The sequence below is a fragment of the Silurus meridionalis genome, chromosome 4 (assembly GCF_014805685.1).
Source record: "Silurus meridionalis isolate SWU-2019-XX chromosome 4, ASM1480568v1, whole genome shotgun sequence".
In the NCBI taxonomy this organism is placed as follows: Eukaryota; Metazoa; Chordata; class Actinopteri; order Siluriformes; family Siluridae; genus Silurus; species Silurus meridionalis.
The window spans coordinates 17570576-17595132 of record NC_060887.1 but is presented as its reverse complement, the minus strand read 5'-3'; the positions used below and the strand labels follow the sequence as shown (position 1 = coordinate 17595132).

The following is a 24557-nucleotide window of genomic DNA, read 5'->3' as shown; positions in this document are numbered from 1 at the left end:
TTAATTCCAACTTCTGTAAACCTTATCAAATCCCTGATGCCATAGAACACGCTTTAACAACCTGAAACACAGTTTAGGTACTTATTTTTCTTTACTTGCTTATGTTTGTCCCTATTTACCCCTGGCCAAGTTGGCAAAGCAATAACCTTTGAGTTTATGAAGCCTTAGAGCCCCCTAGTGCGTGGGCTAGTTTATTTCCTAGAGCCCCCATCACCCCCTCACTTACTCATTCTATGCATTTTATTTTGAAGACAATTCTTTATTAAAACCGAACCTATTACAAGTTATTACAAGTTATATGTTTTGGGTTGAAAAGTAAACATAAAAACATTAACACTTATTAAATAATTATTCAAATAAAAGAACTGAAAATAATCATTATCAGTATTATGAATGTGCCTAATTTGGTGTAAAAAAAAAAAAAAGTTTCCAAATGATAAACTGCTCACTACCACATTTTATCTACATCTGGAGACTACAGCATCATATTCATCATGAAACATGGGCTGCTGGAGGACCTTCTTTACTATACTAATAACCTTCTTTACTACAACTTGTATCATTTATACCCCATGAAGAATACATTTTTTCCCATATCCAAAATATTTCTTTTATTAATTTATTTAAAAAAGTATATTTCTATGACAAAAATTCAATTCTTTAAACTGTGTTTGGGGTATCTCTGTTTCTATCTAATAAAATGACATTTAAGATACATGTATATGTGTCTTATTTAATTCTTATTCAGTTGCTTGTCTTGTATTTGATGCCAGAGTGTATCCTGCTTCAGTTCACTACATTCAGCTGTTCAGATTATAAGCATACACTATATATGTCCCTTTTTATTCTGGCTGTAAACCATAAAAAAGAACAAAGTGATAGCATAGGTTATTAACATTTAATTTTACTTGGGAAAACTACACTAGGAACGTTTACATTGAACCAAATATTCGTCTAATCAAGCCAAAAAAACACTTCTTGTGCATGCTCGCCCCCTGGAGGTCAGCAATAGAAACAACTAAACCCTAGACTCTAACTAACAGTTAGACTGTTCTACTAGATCTTTATCTCATATCTAAACATCAGTAGAATTAGTAAAACTGTCATTGGCATTTCTAGAATCTATTTCACTTCTTCTGTACCCATCACATGTCATGAAACATGGGCAACATAAATCTCTGGTTTTGGTCTAAGGTTTTGCTCATGTTAGTGTAAGAAACCACAACTAACTATGATCAGTGTTAATATATGTGTTTTAATTGATTTCTTACAGTTGTTAATCTCGTCCCTTAAACGGAATCGATTTAGCCCAAACCTCAGTAGTCCCAAAACAATTTGGAATATTCTTCTTCTTCCAGTAGGGGTCGCCACAGCGGATCATCCGTCTCTATACCCCCCTTTCCTCTACATCTGCCTCTTTCAAACCAACTACTACAATACCTGCAATCCTCATATTTGATCTGGCACATGTTTTATACTGGTTTATACATAAATAAATTGCACTTCTTGAAGCAAAAAGCTGTTTTTTTTCTGTCTTAACAGGATAAACATGTAAACATTATTATAACTGGCAAAGAAAAGCACAGTTACCCAAGCATATGTTGGGGAAGTGATGGCTCGGTTGCTAAGGAAAAGGACATGACTGGATGGTTGTGAGTCCAATTCCCAACACCACCAAGATGCAGATCTCATATGAGCACCACTCAACTGTAATTTGTATCAGGATATTATCTTAGAAATCTATTCATAGGGTTGCCCACATTTCTGACTTGCGACTGAATTTGCAAGATATAATAAAAACCAAAATAAATACAAAGCTCTAGTGTGCAGGTTATTTGTGTTATATTGAAAACAGAATTGTGGAGATATATTAGTCTACAAATTATTCTTTAAAGCAAAGATATACAGTAAGTATAAAATACATTTAGGACAAGAGATTATTTGGAGTTGCACATTGAACCGCTAGGTGGCACCACAATACAATTCTGTAGAACTAAACGTTGTAGTTGTGCTGTATTGCAATAAAAAAAATAAAAACAAATTAAACGATTTGCAGTCTTTATTTTGTTATTGTTTTATTTATCCAATTATTATTGATGCCAATTCTCATTCGCTTTCAGCTTTGGAGGATGAAAGCAAATAATGCTTACACAATACATACAGAAACGGGATCGTTGAACAAACAACATAGTCCATTTGACTGTACAAATCAAACAAAATCATTGTGATGATGTACACACACAAGGCTGTGAATAATTATGTACGTGATTTTCTTTTTCCGTTTTTTTTTTTTTTTTTTTAGAGATTTCAAACATTTACGTTGTCATTATGGGGTATTGTTTGAAGAGTTTTGAGAAAAATAATTAAATTTTGGAATAAGGCTGTAACATAAACTGTGGAAAAAGTGAAGGACTGTGAATACTGGATGCACTGTAATAAATAAAAAAGTACCCAAACAGATGTTTAAAAAAAAAAAAAAAAAAAATCACTTTATTCAAAAGCTAATGTCAAAAACAAATCTGTACATTCCCTGACAATCATTTACAGCATCATTAAAAGGTCAAGCAGACAATCTCTGCTTCATTTGGTGGTGATTCTAATATAATGAGTAATGAATTAACAGTTATGGCTGTGATAAATCAAAACCATGTGATTAAAAACATTCTAACACCATGTGGAGAAAATCAGGCAAATCCTTTTGTGGAGAGGAATCTGTCGATCATATCAAAAGCTCTTGCTGGTTGGTCATAAGGCAAAATGTGTCCTGCCCCTCTAACAATTACCTTCAAAACAGAAGAAAAAGAAGTGTATTTAATTGTCAAGAGATTTCATGTAAATAGTCGCATGTAAAACATTTACATTTAGCAAAAAAAACAAACAACAAAAACGTTTAAACTCAAGATACTGTGCTCATGTCGATATTCTCATACTGAAAGTACGGTTTACCTTTACTGATCTACATGGGGATACTGAAATGACTTTATGATAATACAATAAACTATCCGGTGTCCTAGAAAAGAATGATTTCACGCCAGGAACAAAATCTACAACCAGATACATTCTTTAAAGCGTCTTTAAAAGTTTGCCTATTATTATAAAAAGTACTATACAATTAAAACATTTTTAACTTAATGTTTGCCTTCTGTAGAAGAATCCCTGCCCTAAATACTGGGTTTTGGGTTTTGAAAAAGGTGCCTACCTGGTAAAACTCTTCCACTTGCCGGATGTATCCCGCTATCTCAGTGTCACTTGGCTGGAGCTTCCAATAGAAGCGATCAACTTCTTTATACGCATCCGCCCCGCTCCAGTTCACCGTGGGTAGGAAGCGTTCAGTCAGTGGAGCTGCTACGATCACATCCAGCTGCCCGCTGTACATTAGCACCTACACACAAACAGGAGACAGTGAAACCCTGCAGTGTGTTATAAAAGACTGGAGACTAAGGCGTTTAAAGGACATCAGGATCAATCCAATTATTGGTGTAAATACTATAGAGACACAAGCAGCACTATGCGGTAGCTCAGTGCGGTTCTGCATTTTCCTACCCGGTAATTGTCCATAAGGACACCAAGCCAGGGTTTGATGGACTTCATGACATCCTGGAGAAGATGTTTTTCCACCTCAGAGCCATCGTGAAAGGTCAGATTGCCCACGTGGATCGAGTTTCGCACTGTAGACAGTGTCACAAACTTGCTAAAGTACTCCTGATCTTCAGGCTCCTGTTCAGAGAACGAAGAACAATGATTACATTCAGACACTGTGGGAAAGCAATTGCACTAATGCATTATCAATCTACATGTAAAGCAGTACAACAATACCAGACATGTGTGCAATAAAGGGAACAGTGCCTTAATTCATTCCACTTTTAAACCACTGCACCAGGCAATATAGGAGATGTTCCAGCAGTTTGCGATGAAGATGAAAAAACATCTCTTGTTGCAAAAAGTCTCATCGTTTATGAGCAAAACAGATTTCCAAATCCCATGATATTACAACAAGCTAGAAATGTGTATTCACAATGGCATGCTCTAATAATTTCATTAAATTATTGGTTAATGAAACATTTTTAAGTCATGTAAGCTGAAGAAACAGCTTTAACCTCTTACACAAACAACAGTCATCAAGACCTACAATTACCGTAATTTCCGGACTATAAAGTGCACATATAAGCTGCACCCACTGAATTTTACAAATATTTACATTTTGAACATAAATAAGCCGTGTCTACACTGATGTACTTTACACAGGCTTTAACGAAAGACACGTTACACACGGTGTAACGGGTGAAATATATTGCGCTTCCTTTAAGAGCAGAGCGGTATTTTGGGAAAAGACCGGCACTGCATTTTTCCGGTATTACTGCATGTGTGCAAGACGAGGATTATGTGTTTATTTTCTGACGCTCATTTCTAAGTTTCTTTGACTAACCCGTAACGCTGTTGCCAAGAAAAATAAAAAAGCACGAGTTATAGAAACCGGTCTGTGCTCATATGATTTCTGTTGCAACTGGAGTTAGCGAGCTCTCCCTTCACCCAGACTCAACGTGCTACAACGGCTTGTATCTAAACAGTAGCCTACCAAGAAAGTCATTGTTCACTGTGTTTTTCTCCTTCCTTTCACAACTATTTCTCTCGGGAGTTTATCTTTTGACATCGTAGTGCGTTTAAATAAAACGTTTATTCCCTCGATGCCGTGCAGCTCAGAACACAGGTGAGGTGCATTTTTTCGTTTCCGTTCGGAAATTTCATTGGTCTAATGTTATGGGGTTCAGTTTTTTGGCTTGAAGTTTGTGAAACCGGGAAAAACCCAGGAAAAAAAAAATCCATAAATAAGCCGCTTCGTTGTTTAAGCCGCGGGGTTCAGAACGTGGGAAAAAAGTAGCGGCTTATAGTCTGGAAAATACGGTAATGTTGACATTTCACAAAGATAGAATAGAGCCCATGCTGTTAATAGACACAAATAGCAATAAATGCCTTCTGGAATGATCAAGATATCGAGATTTGGTTGCTTCAATATTAATATCTCAAGAACTATCTAATATCTCCCACTGATCAACTTAAATAACATGAAATATCTTATTTATACCTTATTTCTAGAAGTTTTCAAGTGACACCAAAGGGGTTTAGGTTTCAGTAAAAAGTGTTATGGAATAGTTAAGACTATTACTTTCTATTATTTCTTCTTCTGGGTCATGTGCTAAACAATAAGGCTAATTTCTCAGAACATGGTGGAATCAACATTTCTCTGTACCCGACACTGCATGTAGTTAAAGTAGTTTGTGCACCCAGTAGCATTCTGGAAGAATGATGGATAAGGAGCAAGGTCTCCATTCAATAAGCTGTCGAAAACCTAAAAGAAAGAGAAAGCAGTTTTTTTGTGAATGAAAAGGAATTCATTACTGCACTATAAATTGTAGTCCAATCAATGATAACAGATCAGCTATGGTTTTCAGCACAGGACAAGCAAGAAATCAAGGAGGTGCTATTTTACTAAGTGTACCTCAAAGGCTTCGGTCCATTTCTCCTGCTGGATGAGTTTGACACAAGCGTCTGTCTGCTGCTGCACATACTCCCTCTGCAGCTCATCCACCATGCTTGTTTGATACAGGAAATCTGCCAAACCTCCCACCATCTGAAAGAAAGAAACAAAACCACACATCAGAATCCAGTGCTTTATCTGAAATTACACCTTTCACATATTCATGAGGCAGATTGAAAAAGCAGACACCAGTATTTTCCTGTATGAAATGAACCAGCAAGATCTTGCCAGTTTCAGATGTACATTTTAGGTTGACCACATTGATATAAGTTAATTTTGGGGTCAAATAAATTGCTATTTTGCTGTGCAATGGCTTCATGGTGCACTATAGGTAAGAACACTGAACTATCAAAAGAAGATTAAACAAGATGTCCACTATAAAATGGCTATAGTCCTAATAGTGTGCTATAGTGAATAGTGAATGAATTCAGACCTACTCAAGACCCTTGGCTATAGAAACTTTGTATCAGACTGGAAAGTAATCAGACTGGAAATATGTCAACACTCACTCTCGCTCTCTCTCTCACCCTCACATAGGCGTCTTTAATAAATCATTGGCTTTAAAGTTAATTTTTTTGTCCACTCACCACCTCAGGATCACAGAGACCATCTCCAATTGCCACTCCCTTGAAGTTGATCTTCACTTTGGCAGAAGGATTATTCTTGTGGATGTAGTAGCCAATCGCTGGAACATACTTTCCAGCATAGGACTACACCGCAAAGGAAATGGAAAAAAAAAGATTATGAAAACCTGTGGCAAAGAAAAGACAGTGCAGTATATGACAGAGTGACCCTGTTATCACTGTGATTAGGTGGTTGAGAGGAGAACAGAGCTGTCTTCCCACTCACCTCTCCTGTGGCGTAGAATTCATTCGGCTGAAACTCACTAAAAAGCTGGAAAAACTGAAGCAGTGCACTGCAATGCAGCAAAAACAACAGATGTAAAAAAACAAATAAATAAATAAAACCAGAATCTGTACAGAAAAGTCTTCATAATACAGAAACATCCCTGGTCAGCTTACTTGTAGAGATCTCTGCCAACATCATCCTGGTTTTTGGCAAAGCCTCGATCGTCATCAGTGAAACTCCATCCAGTGCCCACCTGATGGAGTATGTATAATTACACAAAGGTCGCAGACAGAGGTGACGCAAGTGAGTGATTTTAAATACATTGGTTTAATTTGACAATAATTTCATAACAATAACCTAAAGGAAACATCAGCTGGGCAATGAAGCTTGAATCAAATCCAGAGAAATGGAATAACTTACTGGGTTGTCAATGTACAGAACTGAGTATCTGGAAGTCCAGGGGAACTCCCTGTAGCCCACTTGAATTGAAGAAGAAAAAGGATATGTGTTAACGAAAAACACTAGAATGTAATGTGCTTTAAATTTATATACATCACACAGTTCCTTATATGACCCACAACAAATTCAACAGCACTAACCAATAATGGTGTCATATGACATGTACTCACACGTGAGATTTTTATAGACAAAGTAAGGTCCATGTTCCACAAAAAGGCCAAACATAGACGTGCCTCCAGGGCCTCCCTGCAGCCACAGCAGCACAGGAGCAGTCTCTGGTTTAATCTGCACATAAAAACATAAAAACGCTCCGTAAAACAATAATCTACATACAGTTACAAAGCAATTAAAATTAAAATTATTATAAACACCTGTACACCTACACATGCGTCCATGCACTTATTTAATCAGCCAATCAGGGGGCAGCAGTCGAATGAATAAAATCAAACATTCTGGTCAGTGGCTGGTCACGTCAACCAATAGAAAAGGGGATGTCAATGATTTCGACATGAATTGCTGATCTCCTGGGGTTTTTACACACAGCAGTATCTGGAATTTTCTCAGAATGGTGCAATAAAGAAAAACCATCCAGTGGGCAACAGTTCCGCAGATGGAAACACCTAAGCAGAAATGCATCTCAAAATGCACATTGAAAGGGATAAACTAAAACAGCAGAAAACCACACAGGGTTTCTCTTCTGTCAGCAAAGAACAAAAAGCTGAGGTTGCACTGGACACAGAGTCACCAACACTGGACATCGGAAGAGTGGAAAACTGCACCCTGGTCTAATGAATCTCAGTTTCTGCTGAGGCACACAGATGGCAGGATCAGAACTTGCAAACGAATCCATGAACACAACCTGCCTTGTGTCAACAGTCCATTCAGGTGGAGGTGGTGTAATTGCATAGGGAATGCTTTCTTGGCACACTTTGGACCCGTAAATACCAATCAATCGTTCAATTTCATGGTCATTATCTTCTAATGGCTACTTCCAGCATGAGCAGCACGTCACAAAGCAAAAGTCTTCTCTGGTTTCATGAAAATTATAATAAGTTTATTGCTCTTCAGTGAACTTGAACTCAACAGGGATCAGAATCTTTAAGGAATGTTTGCACCATGTTGTTGAAATCAAAATTGATTCGTTTTGAGAGGAAATTAAGTCCCTACTGAGTCTTAACAACAGCATGAACCCAATGTATAACCAGGAAATTGAGATTTGACAACTCTTGTTAAAAATTTAGCTTGTAAATTATTTATTTATATTATATATTTATTTAGGTTAGTTAGAGGGATAGGTGATTGGTGTGGGACAGTAAATGCACATTTGTCATAAATATTAATCATTAATATGTATAAAATATTAATCATTGAAATGTATAATTTGTAATTTTTGTTATTATATTTTAAGTGTAGTTATAATGGACTGGGACAGTCACAATGCGCTCCTGTTTAAGTTCTATTTGTAGGTTTTATATTTATTTATTTATATATTTACACTGTAAATGACTATCATGTTAATTTGCAATGTTTTGAAAGGCACTTTAGAAAATGTATTTAACCTTTACATACATTTTTGTAAGTCTAGAGTCAGTGAGGTACCAATGGCACCATAATAACTCTAATTCTGAAATTTAGCCACCTGAATACCAGTGTTCTAAATATTTATGCTGTAAAAAATATAGTTTCCAAAGTTACAAGAAAAAACATGATTTTAATGCTGGGTGTTATATAAACTTATAGTCGTACCTGTGCAGGAAAGAACCAGAAGAAGAGGTTGCTGTTGTAGCTTTTGTTGACTGTGAGATATCCAGAGTAACTCTTCACATTCGCACCAGGTAAAGGGCCCACCAAGCTCAGCTTTCTAGCTGTTAGCCAAGATAACAATGTGTTTATATTTTATTCAGTGGCAGACAAACAGCCTTTTTATCTTAGGCTCAAAAATAGACTCAAAAATAAGCACATAGAACAAGTATGAGTTTTAAAATGGCAACTATTACTGCACTTTATGACAATAATTATGATTTACATAATTCCCTAATATTCAGCTGGGTTCAGCAAAAGTCATTTGGATCAGTAATGGTTCCAGTCTTGGTCTTTATTTATAGGGATTCCTTCATAGGGACAAACTGAAGAACCTTTTAGGTTGCCAGATTTACCTGGTAAAAAAAAAATCATATAATGTCCATACCTTCTATTCATTCCACTTTCCTTGGAAAACTAGCCAGTATAATTATATATATATATATATATATATATATATATATATATATATATATATATATATATATATATATATATATATATATATATATATATATATATATATATATATATATATATATTATTATTATTATTATTATTATTATATGTAAGTACATCACAATAACTGAAATTGTATATTATAATCCTGAAAATGGTTCAAAATTTTCAGCTTTACAGCTCAGCCCTGATTTATACAACAGGCTGCTGTTTAGCTTTCAGTATGAACTATAAGGAAGCAGAACTGGCTCAGAGAAACACTGACAACCAAATTAAAATCTCTTCTCTTTGCTTTTAACTTCCTTTTGGTCAGCAACTGTGACATGTCATGATATCTGAGCCCACGAAGAGTAAAGCAATCTAAGCAAGATCTTGTTCCTTTAGTCTTGCCTTTCACATTTATTGAAAAACATCAGCTGTGGTAGGAAAAAAAAAACACGATAGATGGATCTTGAGTAAAAATCTTAAACACATACATGTATTATACCAGACCCGTACCTTCGTCTATCTTGCCTTGTTCCAGATATGGACTGAGGAAGAGTGGTTTTCCAGGGTCTGGTCCAGATCCTGCACTCACACGATGTGATTTCCTGCAGAAGAATGAAGAACAGCCCCTGGACCTCACTGACTCCCAACACACAGCCAGGAGCAGAGCAAGCAGCAATGCCTTCATCATTCTGAAGCTTCAAGCATGGAAAGTGACACTGTTAGTTAACAACTTACCAAATGAGCTTTGCTTTCTGTTACTACTCCATTAGTCTAAAGAACATCACATGACCGAGCCTGCAAGAGCTGACCAGGGTAATATCAGTGCAACATTTTATACTTCACAGCAAACACTTGGTGTCAGATACTCGGCTAGGAAATGACATCGGTAATCTGAAATCCTAACCTGAGTTTGTTTGAGATTACTCGAGTTAGCTGTATTAAATGATTCAGCGCAGCATATTCTCTTACTAATCTGATACAACCATCAAAATAACACTCATCCGAGACAAACCGGGCAATTACATTGCAAATAACTCACTCGATCATTTATCTTTTCTACAAAACACCTACCTGAAACACGGACACCTCTCAGAAATACTCAAACGTTTCTAGGACTCCTGCAATTTACAATGGAAAACTAACGAGTCACGTTGTTTGTCACGTGATCTAATGGCGGCTCGTGTCACGTGATCGCTGGTTGCCTGTCTGACGTCTATTTTTTAAAAGTTACATTTGAGTTCTATTTATTTATTTATTTATTTGTTTGTTTGTTTGTTTGTTTATTCATGCATTCATTCATTTAATATATTTTTTTATTCCGCTTTTAAATTATTAACATTTTGACAGCTTATCATTTTCCTATTGGTGAGAGTGAAGTTCATGTCATAGTTACTTATCCATCGGTCTATGCTATCTACTGGAATGATACTAATCTAACCTAGCATTAGCGAAAATAAAATAAAATTTTTAAAAATCCTCTACATCTGACTTTTTTAAACCAACTACCTGCATGTCTTCCCTCACCACATCCACAAACCTGCAAACATATTAAAAATAAAAAAACAAAAAACTCCTGATGCTAAAAATTAAGCTCAGGTGCATCCTGTTTCCACTGATCATCCTTGAAATGTTTCTTCAACTTGGCTGGAGTCCACCTGTGGTGAATTTAGTTGTTTAGACATGATTTGGAAAGGCACACACCTGTCTATATAATGTGCTACAGTTTACAGTGTATGTCAGAGCACAAACCAAGCCAGAAGCCAAGGAATTGTCTGTCGACTTCTGAGACAGGATTGCATTTGGGCACAGATCTGGGGAAGGATATAGAAACATTTTGTCTGCAGCACTCAAGGTCCCAATGAGCACAGTGGCCTCTATCATTCATAAATAGAAGTTTGGAACCACCAAGACTCTTCCTAGAGTGGGCAGCCTGGCCAAACTGAGCGATCGGGGAGAAGGGCCATAGTCAGAGAGGTAACCAAGAACCCAATGGGCACTCTAAAAGACCTCCAACTTTTCAGAGCTGGACACTAAGGAAGAAGAAAAGGATTTGTACCGATTGGCCAGGCAGAGGGACCGAGCTGGGAAGGATGTGCTGCAAGTTAGAGCAATAAAGGATGGAGATGGAAATCTGTTGACTAGTGAGGAGAGTGTGTTAAGAAGATGGAGGGAGTATTTTGAGCAGCTGATGAATGAGGAAAATGAGAGAGAGAGAAAGTTGGATGGTGTGGAGATGGTGAAACCGGAAGTGGATAGGATTAGTAAGGAGTAGGTGAGAGCAGCAATTAAGATGATAGAGTGGAAAGTTGGTAGGACCCGATGACATACCAGTAGAAGCATGGAGATGTTTAGGAGAGATGGCAGTGGAGTTTTTAACAAGATTGTTCAACACGATTTTGGCAGGTGAGGATGCCTGAGGGATGGAGAAGGAGTTTGCTGGTACTGATCTTTAAGAATAAGAGAGATTTGCAGACCTGCAGTAACTACAGGGGAATTAAGTTGATCAGTCACAACATGACATTATGGGAAAGAGTAGTGGAAAGCAGGCTGAGAGAAAAGGTGACCATCTGTAAGCAGCAGTATGGTTACATGCTGAGGAAGAGCACCACAGGTGCATTATTTGCTTCGAGAATGTTGATGGAGAAGTATGAAGAAGGCCAGAAGGAGTTGCATTGTGTGTTTGTGGATTTAGAAAAAGCGTATGACAGGGTGCCGAGAGAGGGGTTGGGGTATTGTACGAGATAGTCTGGTGTGTCAGAGAAGTATGTGAGGGTGGTGCAGGACATGTACGAGGACAGTGTGACAGCAGTCAAGTGCTGGAGGTAGCAGAGCTGAAGATGTTGAGGTTTTCGTTGGGAGTGACGAGGATGGACAGGATTAGAAACGAGTTTTTTAGAGGGACAGCGCATGTAGGACGTTTTGGAGACAAGGTGAGGGAGGCAAGATTGAGATGGTTTGGACATGTTAAGAGGAGGGACATGGGGTATATCAGTAAGAGAATGCTGAGGATGGAGCTACCAGGAAGAAGGAAAAGAGGAAGGCCAAAGAGGAGGTTTATGAATGTGGTGAGGGAAGACATGCAGGTGGTTGGGGTGAAAGAGGCAGATTTAGAGGACAGGGGGTATGGAGAAGGATGATACTTTGTGGCAACCTCTAATGGGAAAAGTCGAAAGAAGAAGAAGTATGTCCTGAGTCTATGTATGGATGGACTGTAAAAATCGACTGCTTTGTGACTGGGCCTGTTGTTAAAAAGCCAACACCTTATTTTTACTTTGAGTTGTAATCAGGCATACTGAAAATGTACTCAGGTAAGGCCAGGGGTGGAGAAAATGCAAAAAAAACAGAACCGTGGTAATGTGCTTTATTCCCACTTTCTCCACTACTTTAAACTGCTGCTGACTGTTTTTTATTTTATTATTCCACTATGGCTACTGTGGCAACTCTAATAATGCTGCATTTATGTTAGGCCCAGGGCCTTCAATCAATTTTGATTGCTTGGTCCTTTACAGAAAAATGTTTGGGCACTCCTGGCATAGGGTGCAAGATTCATCAGGGGTCACCAACCACTGGGTCCCCAACCACTGAGCCGTGAATCATTTGGTACTGGGCCACACAGAAAAAAATAAAACTTTGAAATTTTTATTGTGTTGACTTTTCACATCATTTGAAATATGTGCCTATGCCAATTTCCCACTAGTCACAATATTTTTTTACTATATATCAATAAAAATTCCTACTCTTTCTGCAGTATGGTGAATGGTGTTGCTTTTCATTATACAGAATATATAACAATTAAACTACAGTTAAATCCTGTAATATGTATAACAATAATAATATAATATGCACATTTAGTTATGTACATGACCCCCTCTCCCACCCCACAACACCTCCCGGTCTTAGTAAAATTAGCCTTGTAAAACGGGAGGGCAAATAATATTGGTTTACTATTTGCTATACAATGCACACCGTTCAAAGGCTAAATAGAGTTGTCACAACGTGCTTACGGCGCATGCGCGGAGCCGCCGCGCGTTCCCGAGACGCGTGCACAATCGACCGCCACACGGCGCTCGCGCTTTAAGAAGGCGGATCCCGCGGGAGCGAGAAAAGGAGAGACGGCGTGTGCACGGCGAGCTCAGGAGTGGCAGCACATGGAGTCCGTACTGTACTGAATGCTCGTGTGCAGCGTGGAAGACATGACATGACACGACCTGATACGAAGAGCTTCAACTTTTCCCTCGGCTGTTCTTTATTTTCTCGCATTGAGGATCTGCCTGCAGTATATCCAAAACCAACCTTTTCCGCCACCCGCGCGCGCACTGCCCATTTATACTCCACGGCAGGTAGACAGTAAATGCGGCAGCTCCCAGCTGATCCGCGAGACTTGTGACAGTCGTGTCGTGCTCGATCTTGCGTTGGTGTGCGTGTGTGTCAGGGTGAGAGGACGGGGTGAGATGGACGAGCTGATCAGACGCTGTGAGCGCACCTTCAGGAACCGACGGAGTGAGTGAGTGTGAGCGGAGAGATGGCAGCCTCGAGTAACTCCAGTCTGTCGGGTTCCTCCGTATCCTCCGGTGAGTAACATTACCGCTCAGTCTGTCTAGAAATAGCATCTCATCCTTTTTTTCCAATTCATTTATTTCGTTTAGTTGGCCAAAGACGGTATTATCTGGTGTCTGTTAGTGCACGCTAATAACCTGGTGTTTTTTTTTTCTCTCTTTTTTTTTTGTAATGCAATGTTATTAGTCACTAATTAAAGCAGGACTGAGCACGCTTAGGTGTGTCATTCAACCCATGCCTCATTTCCACGTTTCTCTTACATTCCTTTAAGCAATTTCACTGTAGTGAAAAATAAAATAAAATTCAATAAAAAGACTGTATCTAGAGCACGTCGAAAGTTGCACGTCTTGCGCGAGCGCGTCGTTTTCACGCGCGTCTTAACTCAAGTATAGGCTGCAACGAAAAACCTGCGTACATGCTGCTGTACTACACTCGGTACAGGCTATTATTTTGGACTGTTTTAAAAATACTAGTGTGTGTGTGTGTGTGTGTGTGTGTGTGCGGTTTGAGCTGTACAGTAAATGAGCTCGTGCTGGACTGGCATGCATGGCTGCTTTGAAAGGTGCACGCCTTGCTGTTAGAGCAGCCACAGATTGCTGCTTGTAAAGATCTAACTCTGAGCATCCTTATTTAGGTTGAAGAGAGAACTGTTATTTATTTATTTGTTTTTGGGAACAAAATGTTAAGCATGACTTGGTTTCAAGCCTAAATGGAGAGTATTGAACTCATGCCAGTTTAACCGCTGCCACTGACAGCTCACTTTGTTCACTGTATGACGGTCACTAAACAATGAAAGCATGCAGGATCATGAGGGTGGCATACAATGGCACTGGCTCCTGGAATGCACTGGTGTGCACTAAGGTCCTTCCATTTATTTATTCATTTATGTATTTTGTTTTTTCACTTTCTCTGTGATCTCCATATATCATTTGAGCGTTATCCAACACCTTATGCTGACATCTGAACTCCTTATAAGAGGTATGATGATGTGACGGGTAACGGAAGATGAACTGTGTCATCTTTTCACGAGCAAGATGTCCGTGCTCACAACAAAAAAAGACATCAGTGGATTAAATGACAAATTATACCAAATTGTCCCAAGTACTGCAGTATTGTCTCCACAAGGCTTGATAAATTAATGCTTCAGAAAGGTTTCATTTACAATATTGCAATGTATTCACAGAGGAATAGATGATGCATGATGAGAGTTTCTTCTTCTTCTTCTTCCTTCGACTTCTCCTGTTGGGGGTTGCAACAGCGGATTATACTCCCTGTCCTCTACATCTGCCTCTTTTAAACCAACTACCTGCATGTCTTCCTTCAGCACATCCATAAACCTCCTCCTTGGCCTTCCTCTTTTCCTCCTTCCTAGTGTCTCCATCCTCAGCATCCTCCTACCGATATACCCCATGTCCCTCCTCTGCACATGTCCAAATTATCTCAATTGTGCCTTCCTCACCTTGTCTCCAAAACGTCCTACATGCGCTGTTCCTCTAATAAACTCATTTCTAATCCTGTCCATCCTCATCACTCCCAACGAAAACCTCAACATCTTCAGCTCTGCTACCTCCAGCTCCACTTCCTGTCTTTTAATCAATGCCACTGTCTCTAAACCATAAAACATCACAGGTCTCACCACAGTCCTATAAACTTTCTCTTTCACTCTCGCAGATACTCTTCTATCACAAATCACTCCTGTCACTCTTCTACACCCACTCCACCCTGCCTGCACTCTTTTCTTCACTTCTCTAACACACTCTCCATTACTTTGCACTTTTGACCCCTAGGTACCTGAACTCCTCCACCTTCTCCGCCTCTTCTCCCTGTAACCGCACCACTCCACTCCCCTCCCTCTCATTCACACACATGTACTCTGTCTTACTCCTACTGACTTTCAATGCATGATAAGAGTTTATAAAAGTTAAATAGCATGTAATTCATTACTTTGCAGCTTTTTACTGATCTGCTATCAGCATAAAGATTCCTGAGCGCTAAACTTTTCATTGGTTCACCTGAGGCATTAGTGCTGGTGCTAAACTGGTGCTATACATTTATTGGATCTGTCAGAGCAGAGCTAATGAGCTTTGTTCACAGTCTATTAAACACGAAAACAGATCGGTGCAAATGTTTCAGATAATAACTGCAATGAAGTTAGAGCAGTGTGCATGTTTTTCCGCTTAGAGTGAGTCATTAATAGTTAGGCTTTGAACTCTGGGATAGGCAATTATCTGACGTGCTGTATCTATTCGCTTAAGAGGCTTTTCCATTATCCCTTTGATATTAGTGAAAAAAGTCATCACTTTTCATTTCATCACAAAAAAATGTACTTTTCTATGTAAATGCTGAGAACACGATTGTTTTACATTTTCTGCCTCATGTGCTTTATCTGTTTGCCCTAAACCCTAATGAAGTGTGTTCAATACAATGGGTTACATTATAAATGATTATCAACATCATGTCTAAATAGAGAATTAAAACTGAGTGGTGAACTTTGCATATAGGAATTAGATACAAAAAACCGTGTTTTGATCATGTTGGATGTTGGGTGAATTCAAGTTTATCCTACAACATGTTGCTTGACGATGAACCGTTGCCTAAAGCTATACAAAAGATGTCGTATGTGGCTAGTGTCGCTCTGCTTTAAGAGCGAATGAGCGTGCTGGTGTTCAAACAAATGGCACGTGTTGAGGAAGAACTGGGCTCCAGCTTGAACTCACTTCTTCAGAAAAGCATAGGGAAGCTCAGGGACAGCAGAGGGATGGTACGGGTGGAATGAGTTTTGATAAGGAGGAATTTATTAGAAAGGTCTTGCTCAATGGGTGTGCCAAATTCTGTGCTTATCTGTGGCAGTTAATTAGATCATGACTTCATCAGAGAGTCTACAATGTAGGAGTGTGAGATTTGATCTGTTGTTCTGCAGTTCTCCAGGTGTGCCTTTTGCCTGAGATAAACGTGAACGAACCGAGTTTGCTCATGCTGGCTTCAGCTCAAGTTTCGGTTTGTTGTGTACACTGAGATTCAGTTCATGCTTCCTCTGAAATGACCCACCTCCGAAAACACACACACACACACACACACACACACACACACACACACACACACACACACATTCACAAATACTAAATCATATTTCCTCTGGTGCACCAATCCAAGAAAGCCCCAAGCCAAGCCAGCACAGCTCCGTGGTCCCTGAGCATTCCCAAATAGATTATGTTGTGTGTGTGATGGTGAAGCACTAGATTGGCGCTGCGTCCGTGTGCTTGGAGAAGAGGAAAATCTGTTGTGCCTGTGGCGTGTCAAGGGCTGTGATTATTGCCATGCCCTCAGCCCGCCGTTCCTCTGCCAGGCTCTTAGACTCCCTCACAAGGCTGTCATTATTTTCTTGGAATGTCTTTTTGGCAAGAAGATTGTACTCGACTTTCACAGGGGATGTGAAGTTGTACATGGTCCATTTCATACAAACGGGCTGTAAACAAGTGGAGAGTTGCAACCGACAGGCTGCATGCTGCCCATTCTTCATTAACAGAGTCTATATACTTTGAAGCTTCATATATATATGTGTGTGTGTGTGTGTGTGTGTGTGTGTGTGTGTGTGTGTGTGTGTGTGTGTGTGTGTGTGTGTGTGTGTGTGTGTGTGTGTGTGTGTGTGTGTAATCTCAAAATATATAATCCTACAAAAGTGAGCACACCCTAAGTGAACATGTCAAAACAGTGTCAATATGAGCTTCATTGTTATCCAGCACTGCCTTGATCCTCCTGGCTGTGGAATTCACCAGAGCTGCCCAGGTTGTTGCTGGGATCCTCTTCCACACTTCCATAATGACATCACAGAGCTGCTGGATTTTAGACACATAGCACTTCTCCACCTTCCAATTGAGGATGCCCCACAGTTGCTCAATAGTGTACATGCCTGAAGACAATCTTGGCCACTCCATCGCCTTCAGCTTCTTCAGCAACGCAGTCATCTTGGTGGTGTGTGTATGGTCATTTTTATGTTGAGAAACTGCCGTCTGGCCCAGGTTCTGAAGGGAGGGCATCAGGTTCTGCTTCAGAATGTCACAGCAGTTGTTGGAATTTATGTTTCCCTCAGTGAATCGCAGCTCCCCAGTACCAGCAGCACTCATGCAGCCCCAGTCCATGATGCTACCCCCACCATGCTTGACTGTAAACAAGACACAGTTTTCTTGGTGCTTCTCACCAGGGTGTCACCACAAATGCACCATCTGAGCAATACAAGTTTATCTTCGTCTCATCAGACCACAGAACATGGTTCCAGTAATTCATGGTCTTGGACAGTTCGTCTTCAGCAAACTGTTTGCAGGGTTTCCTGTTAACCAGCTGTAAAAGAGGCTTCCTTCTGGGATGACTGCCATGTAAACTGACTTGTTGCCGTGTGTGGCATAAGGTCTGAGCACTGACAAGCAGATCGTCCGCTTCTCCAACCTCTAAGGCAATGCTTCATCACTCATGCATCGTGTTTTTTTTTTTTTTTTTTTAAGTCAGCTTCTGCACTTGATACACAGCACAAGGACTCAACTTCTTTGATTGATCCTTGCGAGGCTTTTTCCAAGTGGAACCCGTCTCGGAAAACCTCTGTATGTCTATGGCAACTGTACTGTAACTTCCTTTCAGGGTTTTACTGATGATCCTATAGCCTCGGCCCATCTTTGTGGAGAGCAACAATTCTAATTCTTAAATCCACAGAGTATTTGCCATGAGGTTCTATGTTGAACATCCAGTGGTCCGTATGAGATAATCGTACTCAAAGCACCAAATTTGAACTGTTCTTATATAAGATATATATACACACACACACACACACACACACACATATTTATGGTCCTGTCAAGCAGACAAACTAAAATGGTTGCTGAAATGTGAGGGATGTACTCACTTTTGTTAGATAGTGTGTGTGTGTGTGTGTGTGTGCATGTACAGTATGTATGTATATTTATATACATACAAACATACATTCTGAGCCAGATTGCACAAATGTTATGTACTGTAATATTAGGGTTTGTATGCGTTCATGCAGAACAGTTGAAACCAGTCATTTGTTCTATAAAGACGCATCAAGCAGTCACTGTTGGCTGTGTGTGTGTGTGTGTGTGTGTGTGTGTGTGTGTGTGTGTGTGTGTGTGTGTGTGTGTGTGTGTGTGTGTGTGTGTGTGTGTGTGTAATGTAAATAAAATAAATAAATAAATATATATATATATATATATATATATATATATATATATATATATATATATATATATATATATATATATATATATATATATATGAGTGGCTAAGCCAGCATCATAAAGACGCAGTCAAGTAAAAAGCCTCTTGGCCTCCCAGGAAGTTTGAGGTCTACATGAAGCAATTAAGCTCAACTGGCCATCTGCCTGCAGTGACAAAACTAAGGGAACTGTAAACGCTATAATCTGGAAAGCCTTTCATGAGCAAAATATAGTATTTTTGGGACTTTCGTTTCAGAGGAAGGTTACTGTAATAGACACTGCGTATTTTTGGTCATTTAAAGAATTTTCCACTGTGCCTCCCATGGCGGGAGCTTTCCCAGTGAGGCTCAGTGAGATGCAAGTCAGATGCAGTGCTTGTTTAATCTCAGAGTCTTCTGGGTGTATGAAATGTTTTTGTGACGAAAAGTGTGAAAAGTTATAAAAAATAAATAAATGAATGCTGTTTAAAGCCCAGCATGTCCACTGTATTTGCATTCATTGCAAATTACGCGCATCTTAATATGTGCTCTATTTCACACTTCTGGTGCTAATTAAAGAGTTTCATAAGGCCCCATGTGAACACAGGCACATTTTTATTCTCATAACTGCATACAGCAACATTTTAAATTGTTTATAGAAAAATTGTCACCAGGTCCTACACTGAAAAATACAAAAATATATCACAGTGCAAAGCTGGGAACCGAGAGAGATGTGGCAGCTCTTCGTTATGGTATTTTAACACATACAGGACAGTATGATATACAGATGGCCTCCCCACAGGAGACGGCACATGTCCTCACAAATTCTCGATTAGTGTGAACGTGTGTGTGAGAGTCCTGGCTACATAACATATGCTTGTGTGTTTTGGGAGAAAGGAGTGTTGACAACATATGTGTGTCGGTTTAAAAATTTTAACCGCCTTCCATATTCAGCTATGGTTTGGTTTGTTTGTATGGTGTATGATTTAGTGTGTGCATGTATGTGTGTCGTATGGGGTTCTGTGTTTGCTCTTATCCACCTTGTAAAAACCAGAGCCTGTAACAAAATAGAAGAACAGATGACACAGATCTGGGGTGTGTGGGGGGAAAAAGTGTGAGAGACACTGAAAAAAGGGACACACGTGATTGAGAATTAACCATGCGTATCTTGGTAATATGCAGATGGCAGCCGTCAAACATTTAAAGACTACAGTGGGACTATATCTTCTGCTAGTTTTCAGATTCTGAAGTACACCTGTCTACTGAGAGAAACCGATGTACATCCTTCAAACAAGCATTCTGATTCTCATGGGTTATTAAGTGATCTTTAAAAATATACACCTCTTGGCAGCTGCTATCAGAAAAGTGAAACATGGCAGTTTTTGATGCTGACTGTCTTTGGTGCAGAGCATCTCAGTGTGAGGATGTTGTCCTTGGAAGACTTCACTATAGCTGAATTTACTGTGGTAGTTTTCTTTTCTTTTCTTTTCTCCCCCTTAATCACAAACACCCCTCAGCGCTTGCTCAAGAAAGCCACACGGTCAGACACGCACAAGACTGCTGCACAATTAATAGCTTTTTCTACTTATTGAGAAAATGCCTTTCTTCTCATTTATTCTTCCCAGAAGTGTAGAGGGACTTTCAATTCGTTATCATTTCAGTGCCATTCATTTCATTACAGCATTTCTTAGCGACATCGTCAAGAATATCTTCTGTGCTTTAAATCGATTTATTCCAAACATACACCGTTGTTATACATTTCACAGCAATGCTTTGTTTTGCCATCTTAAATTTTGATGCTCACTGTGGTAGAGCTGGAAGTCGGCTTGTACAGGCAATGGCAGCTCTTTCTGTGTGTGAGTATGATGAATGGCAATCCATTACAATCTATACCGCCGTGCAGTGTCCCAGTGTGATTGCAGTATCAAACCTCTGATGATAAAACGGACGTAGAGGTATAGCAAGCATCGGGCAGGTGACCGAAAGAAATGATGCCTCTTCAAAACGGTCCACTGTAAAATAACTCATTCAGATGGTTTGTCAATGATGGAACAGCACAGCCGTGCCCTCTGGCCTGCACAGACGATGCATTCCTCAGAACTAATTGAATCATGTGTTCCTGAGACAAGCTGGAAGGACAGTCTGTCTAAGGTGTGCTTAGGATGAAAGGTTCTTTATCAGTTACTCAGTTCCCTGTGCGTCAAGAAAAAGAGAACGATCACTAAAGCTGCCTCTACCAGTGGTGCACCTGTAAAGCTGTAACACAATCTTTTATTATTTTTACTATTTGAGCCTGTTCCCATTCTCACCGGGATCTACAATGCCTTTCAGAGTTCAAGATTGAACATGGTAACTAGTATTAGCACCAACGTTTGTTCCCTCTGGGGAAAAATCAGGTGACCTATCTCTCAATCTATCTTTAAGAAGTTTTGTTATTAAGGGCATACCAGAGTTCATCAATTAGATATGTGGTCTCATCCAAAAGTATTGGAACGGCAAGGCCAATTCTTCAGTTTTTTTGCTATACAGTAAAGACATTGGGTTTGAGATCAGAAGACTATATTATATATATTATAATAGATCATTTAGTAGCAGATCACCCAATATTAGTTGAGCAAAAGTATAGGGATCGCTAGAGTAACTGCTAACTGCATCAAGCCAGAAACCCACTGACGTCACCAAACGATTGCGTTTGTTTTGTGATCCATATTTATACTATTGCATCTTTCAGTTGCTGTTTGTTGTGGGGTGTTTCTGCCTTTATTATTCTTTTCAGGAAGTGAAATACAATTGTTAATGTCTGATGATTCACTTTGGCCAGTCTAAAACCTTCTACTTGTTTTACCTGATGAAGTTCTTAGTTGTGTTTCAGTGTGTTTTGGGTCATGATGATGCAAGATGAAGTTATCCAAATTAGATTAGATGTATTTCCCTGGCAGACAGAATGTTTATGTCTTCTAAAGACTTCTGAACTCAATCTGCTGCTACCATCATGATTTACACTATCAATAAAGTTTGGTGAGCTCAACTCCAGAAGAAGATATGCAAGCCATGACACTGTCCACTGTGTGACTGATAAGATGGTATGTTTTGGATTATGGAAAGATGCTTTCTTTTTCCACACTTTGAATATCCACCTTGGTAGAGGTTTATCTTTATTCTTTTTAACATCAAATGGAGTCACAAGCAAAAGCCAGTGCCCAAATCTAGATTGACAATAAAGTATATTACTATGTTAAATAATCAATATAACAAGGCATACTTCGAAACAAGAAACACCCGTCAGTCACGTTTTATTATTTTTCATTTGGGTAAATTAAATAAAAGCTTTTGATCTGTTGTCTCATGTTTAACTTTTCATCTCAAACTCCATTTGCTTTCGGAGTATAGAAGAGCCTGGGGATGCTCAAAGTAATATGTTGCACTACATTACATTTATATTTATTCAGAGTGACTTACAGTATTCTGTGCAGTTGAGTAACTTGTTCAAGGGCCCAACAGTAATAGTTGGTGGATTTGAACTCATGATCTTTTCTCACACACACATTGTCTTGCACACTGAGCTACCACTTACACATTTAAGAATGATAATATTACCTCAAAAGGTAAACAAATCATTTCAATTTGGTAACACCAGGCAATAGTGATTATCTCTGTGTCTGTTTGATTTGGTAATATTTCCTTTAGAAGGCATTGATTTATTATATTTGTCGATTCATGATCATTAATTTTTTCCCTATACTGAGTGATTTTATGATTATAGGGTTTTTTTTATATAAATGTATTTTTCTTGTACTTTTACCAAATTTCTTGTATTACTTTTTTTCTAAAAACTTTTTTCCTCACAGTGAACGTGTGTTACACCTTACACAGGACCCTGTATAGTGAATGTTTATATACAGAGATGTTCATTTAAAGTTTCTAAATATTAATTTCTAGTTAGTGATTTGTTTATGGGTAAATCAGTTTCCAAACAGAAAAGTTGATCGGTTAGTACCTTAGAATCTTAAGAAATAAACTTGTTTCATAAACAGTGACTATAACCTTTAGAACTGGCCAATTGTTTTGGTATAAAAGGGAAAAAAAACTTTTTATGGAGCCTCATTACATCACCTTGTTATTGATTTCCCTCTAACAGAACATGGTACTTTGTATCTTACTTAGTACCTTCTATAACTGCATATACTAATAATAGCACTGAACACTGTACCTAGACTTAATTAGTTGTTTTTAATAATGTGTAGTGTCTTTCTGATGTACAGTAAATGCTATGCAAAAATACCGTTCCTTAAATATTGTGGACTTTTTCAGGGATTACCCATAATTGTTGACCTTGGGTTAAACCTGTATAACTAATGAGGTAATAAATGTTTTCCTGTTTTTCATAGTTGCCTTACTGGCTAAAATCCTTGTTTAGCTGAATATTCAAGCTCAAATCCTAGCTGTGCTACATGCCATATGTGATTCCTAATTTAGAGGTGTCTGAGTATCTGCACAGTTGGCAGAGCAAAGCTGTGTGGTTACTCTGCTGCTGTAAGCATTTATTTAAAAACGTGCTGGATGGTTTCTTTTGTCTCACTCGTTTAGACTGGAGGTGACGTGTTGGAGGCGATATTTCATGCATAAGGAATGCACCATGACCCAACTGCAGGCATAGCTAATCATTAATATGATGAAAAGCTCTAGCTGGCTGTAAAAAAAAAAAAGTGTGTGGCTGGTTGATTTTTGGATTAAACAGTGTGGTTCTGGTTAAATTTAAAGTGTCTCTGGTGTGTGTGTGTGTGTGTGTGTGTGTGTGTGTGTGTGTGTGTGTGTGTGTGTGTGTGTGTGTGTGTGTGTGGGAGAGGGGTAATTGTATATATATATGCACTGTGTTTGATTGTGAAGGCAATACAGTGGAAAAGTGCTGACTCGCTGCAACTTGAAAGTGCTGACAGAGAGTAAGACGCCCAGCTTGGAGTAAGACATGGATCCTCAGAGACCAGGGCACAAAGCGCAGAACATCAGGAGATCGTTTCACAAAGCGGATTTAACCTATTCTCTGGGATTCTAGCTAAACGATCCCGAATAACTCACAGCCTCAGACTCGCCACCCACTGTAAACACAACCTACAGAGCCTTGAAGGCCGATCGACTTTTCCGCACTTCCGGGTATATGCAGGCTTTTTAGACCAAAGAGTTTTTTTTTGTGACACCCTGCTGAGTAAACAAGATAATCTTGCATGTTTGCCAAAAGGCTGCTGGAAAAGGTTTGTAGCTGGTTATCTGCCATGTCAGTTAAATTGCTTCTTTCTGTGAAAATAGGTGGTTCATGGCCACATTTATTGACAAAACAAGCCAGACTTTCGAGTGGTTTGGCTTGCATGAATAAGCAAAGCCTAACAAATGCAACTGTGGTTAATTCGTCTAATGACGCTCATTAACAAAGCCTTCTGCCAATTTCACTTTAGACAATCAGGTGAAGATTAATCACTGGGTGATTTGCATCCAACAGCCAATAGGGTGAACTTTTCTTGGGCAAAACAATAGATCCTGCATGTCATACAGTATCTAATATGTTTATTGGACATTCAAATATATATATTTTTTAAGGGCTGCCAATTGATTAAAATATTTAATCGCACGATCGTCACGAGTTAACCCGCGATTAATCGCAACTTAAATGCACATTTGTATCTGTCCTAAATGTACCCTTAAATTAATACT

The 24557-nt window shown here is 39.0% G+C and overlaps 2 protein-coding genes across 2 annotated transcripts in view; one reads left to right on the top strand and one right to left on the bottom strand.

The window, feature by feature from the left end:
- Positions 1-2058: 2058 nt before the first annotated feature.
- Positions 2059-10306, bottom strand: cpvl (carboxypeptidase vitellogenic like). The gene is made up of 13 exons (XM_046846058.1): positions 10163-10306; positions 9602-9786; positions 8591-8709; positions 7015-7129; positions 6806-6864; positions 6559-6638; positions 6386-6452; positions 6124-6246; positions 5498-5629; positions 5249-5347; positions 3544-3717; positions 3200-3382; positions 2059-2783 (listed from the first exon to the last, which is right to left on the bottom strand). The coding sequence occupies exons 2-13, from the start codon at positions 9777-9779 to the stop codon at positions 2685-2687; spliced, it is 1428 nt and encodes a 475-aa protein (XP_046702014.1). The 5' UTR covers positions 9780-9786; positions 10163-10306; the 3' UTR covers positions 2059-2684.
- Positions 10307-13172: 2866 nt separating this feature from the next.
- Positions 13173-24557, top strand: part of chn2 (chimerin 2) — a 35448-nt gene continuing 24063 nt past the window's right edge. Inside the window, 1 exon segment of the mRNA XM_046846202.1 lies at positions 13173-13662. Within this exon segment, the coding sequence (XP_046702158.1) occupies positions 13614-13662 (49 nt within the window). The 5' untranslated portion in view covers positions 13173-13613.

Coding starts and splice junctions, on each gene's coding strand:
- cpvl (XM_046846058.1), bottom strand. CDS start 9,779: ATGATGAAGGCATTGCTGCTTGCTCTGCTCCTGGCTGTGTGTTGGGAG. Junction 8,710..9,601: donor ACAAGGCAAGATAGACGAAG/GTACGGGTCTGG, acceptor CTTGGCTAACAG/CTAGAAAGCTGAGCTTGGTG. Junction 6,865..7,014: donor TGTCTATAAAAATCTCACGT/GTGAGTACATGT, acceptor CTTCAATTCAAG/TGGGCTACAGGGAGTTCCCC.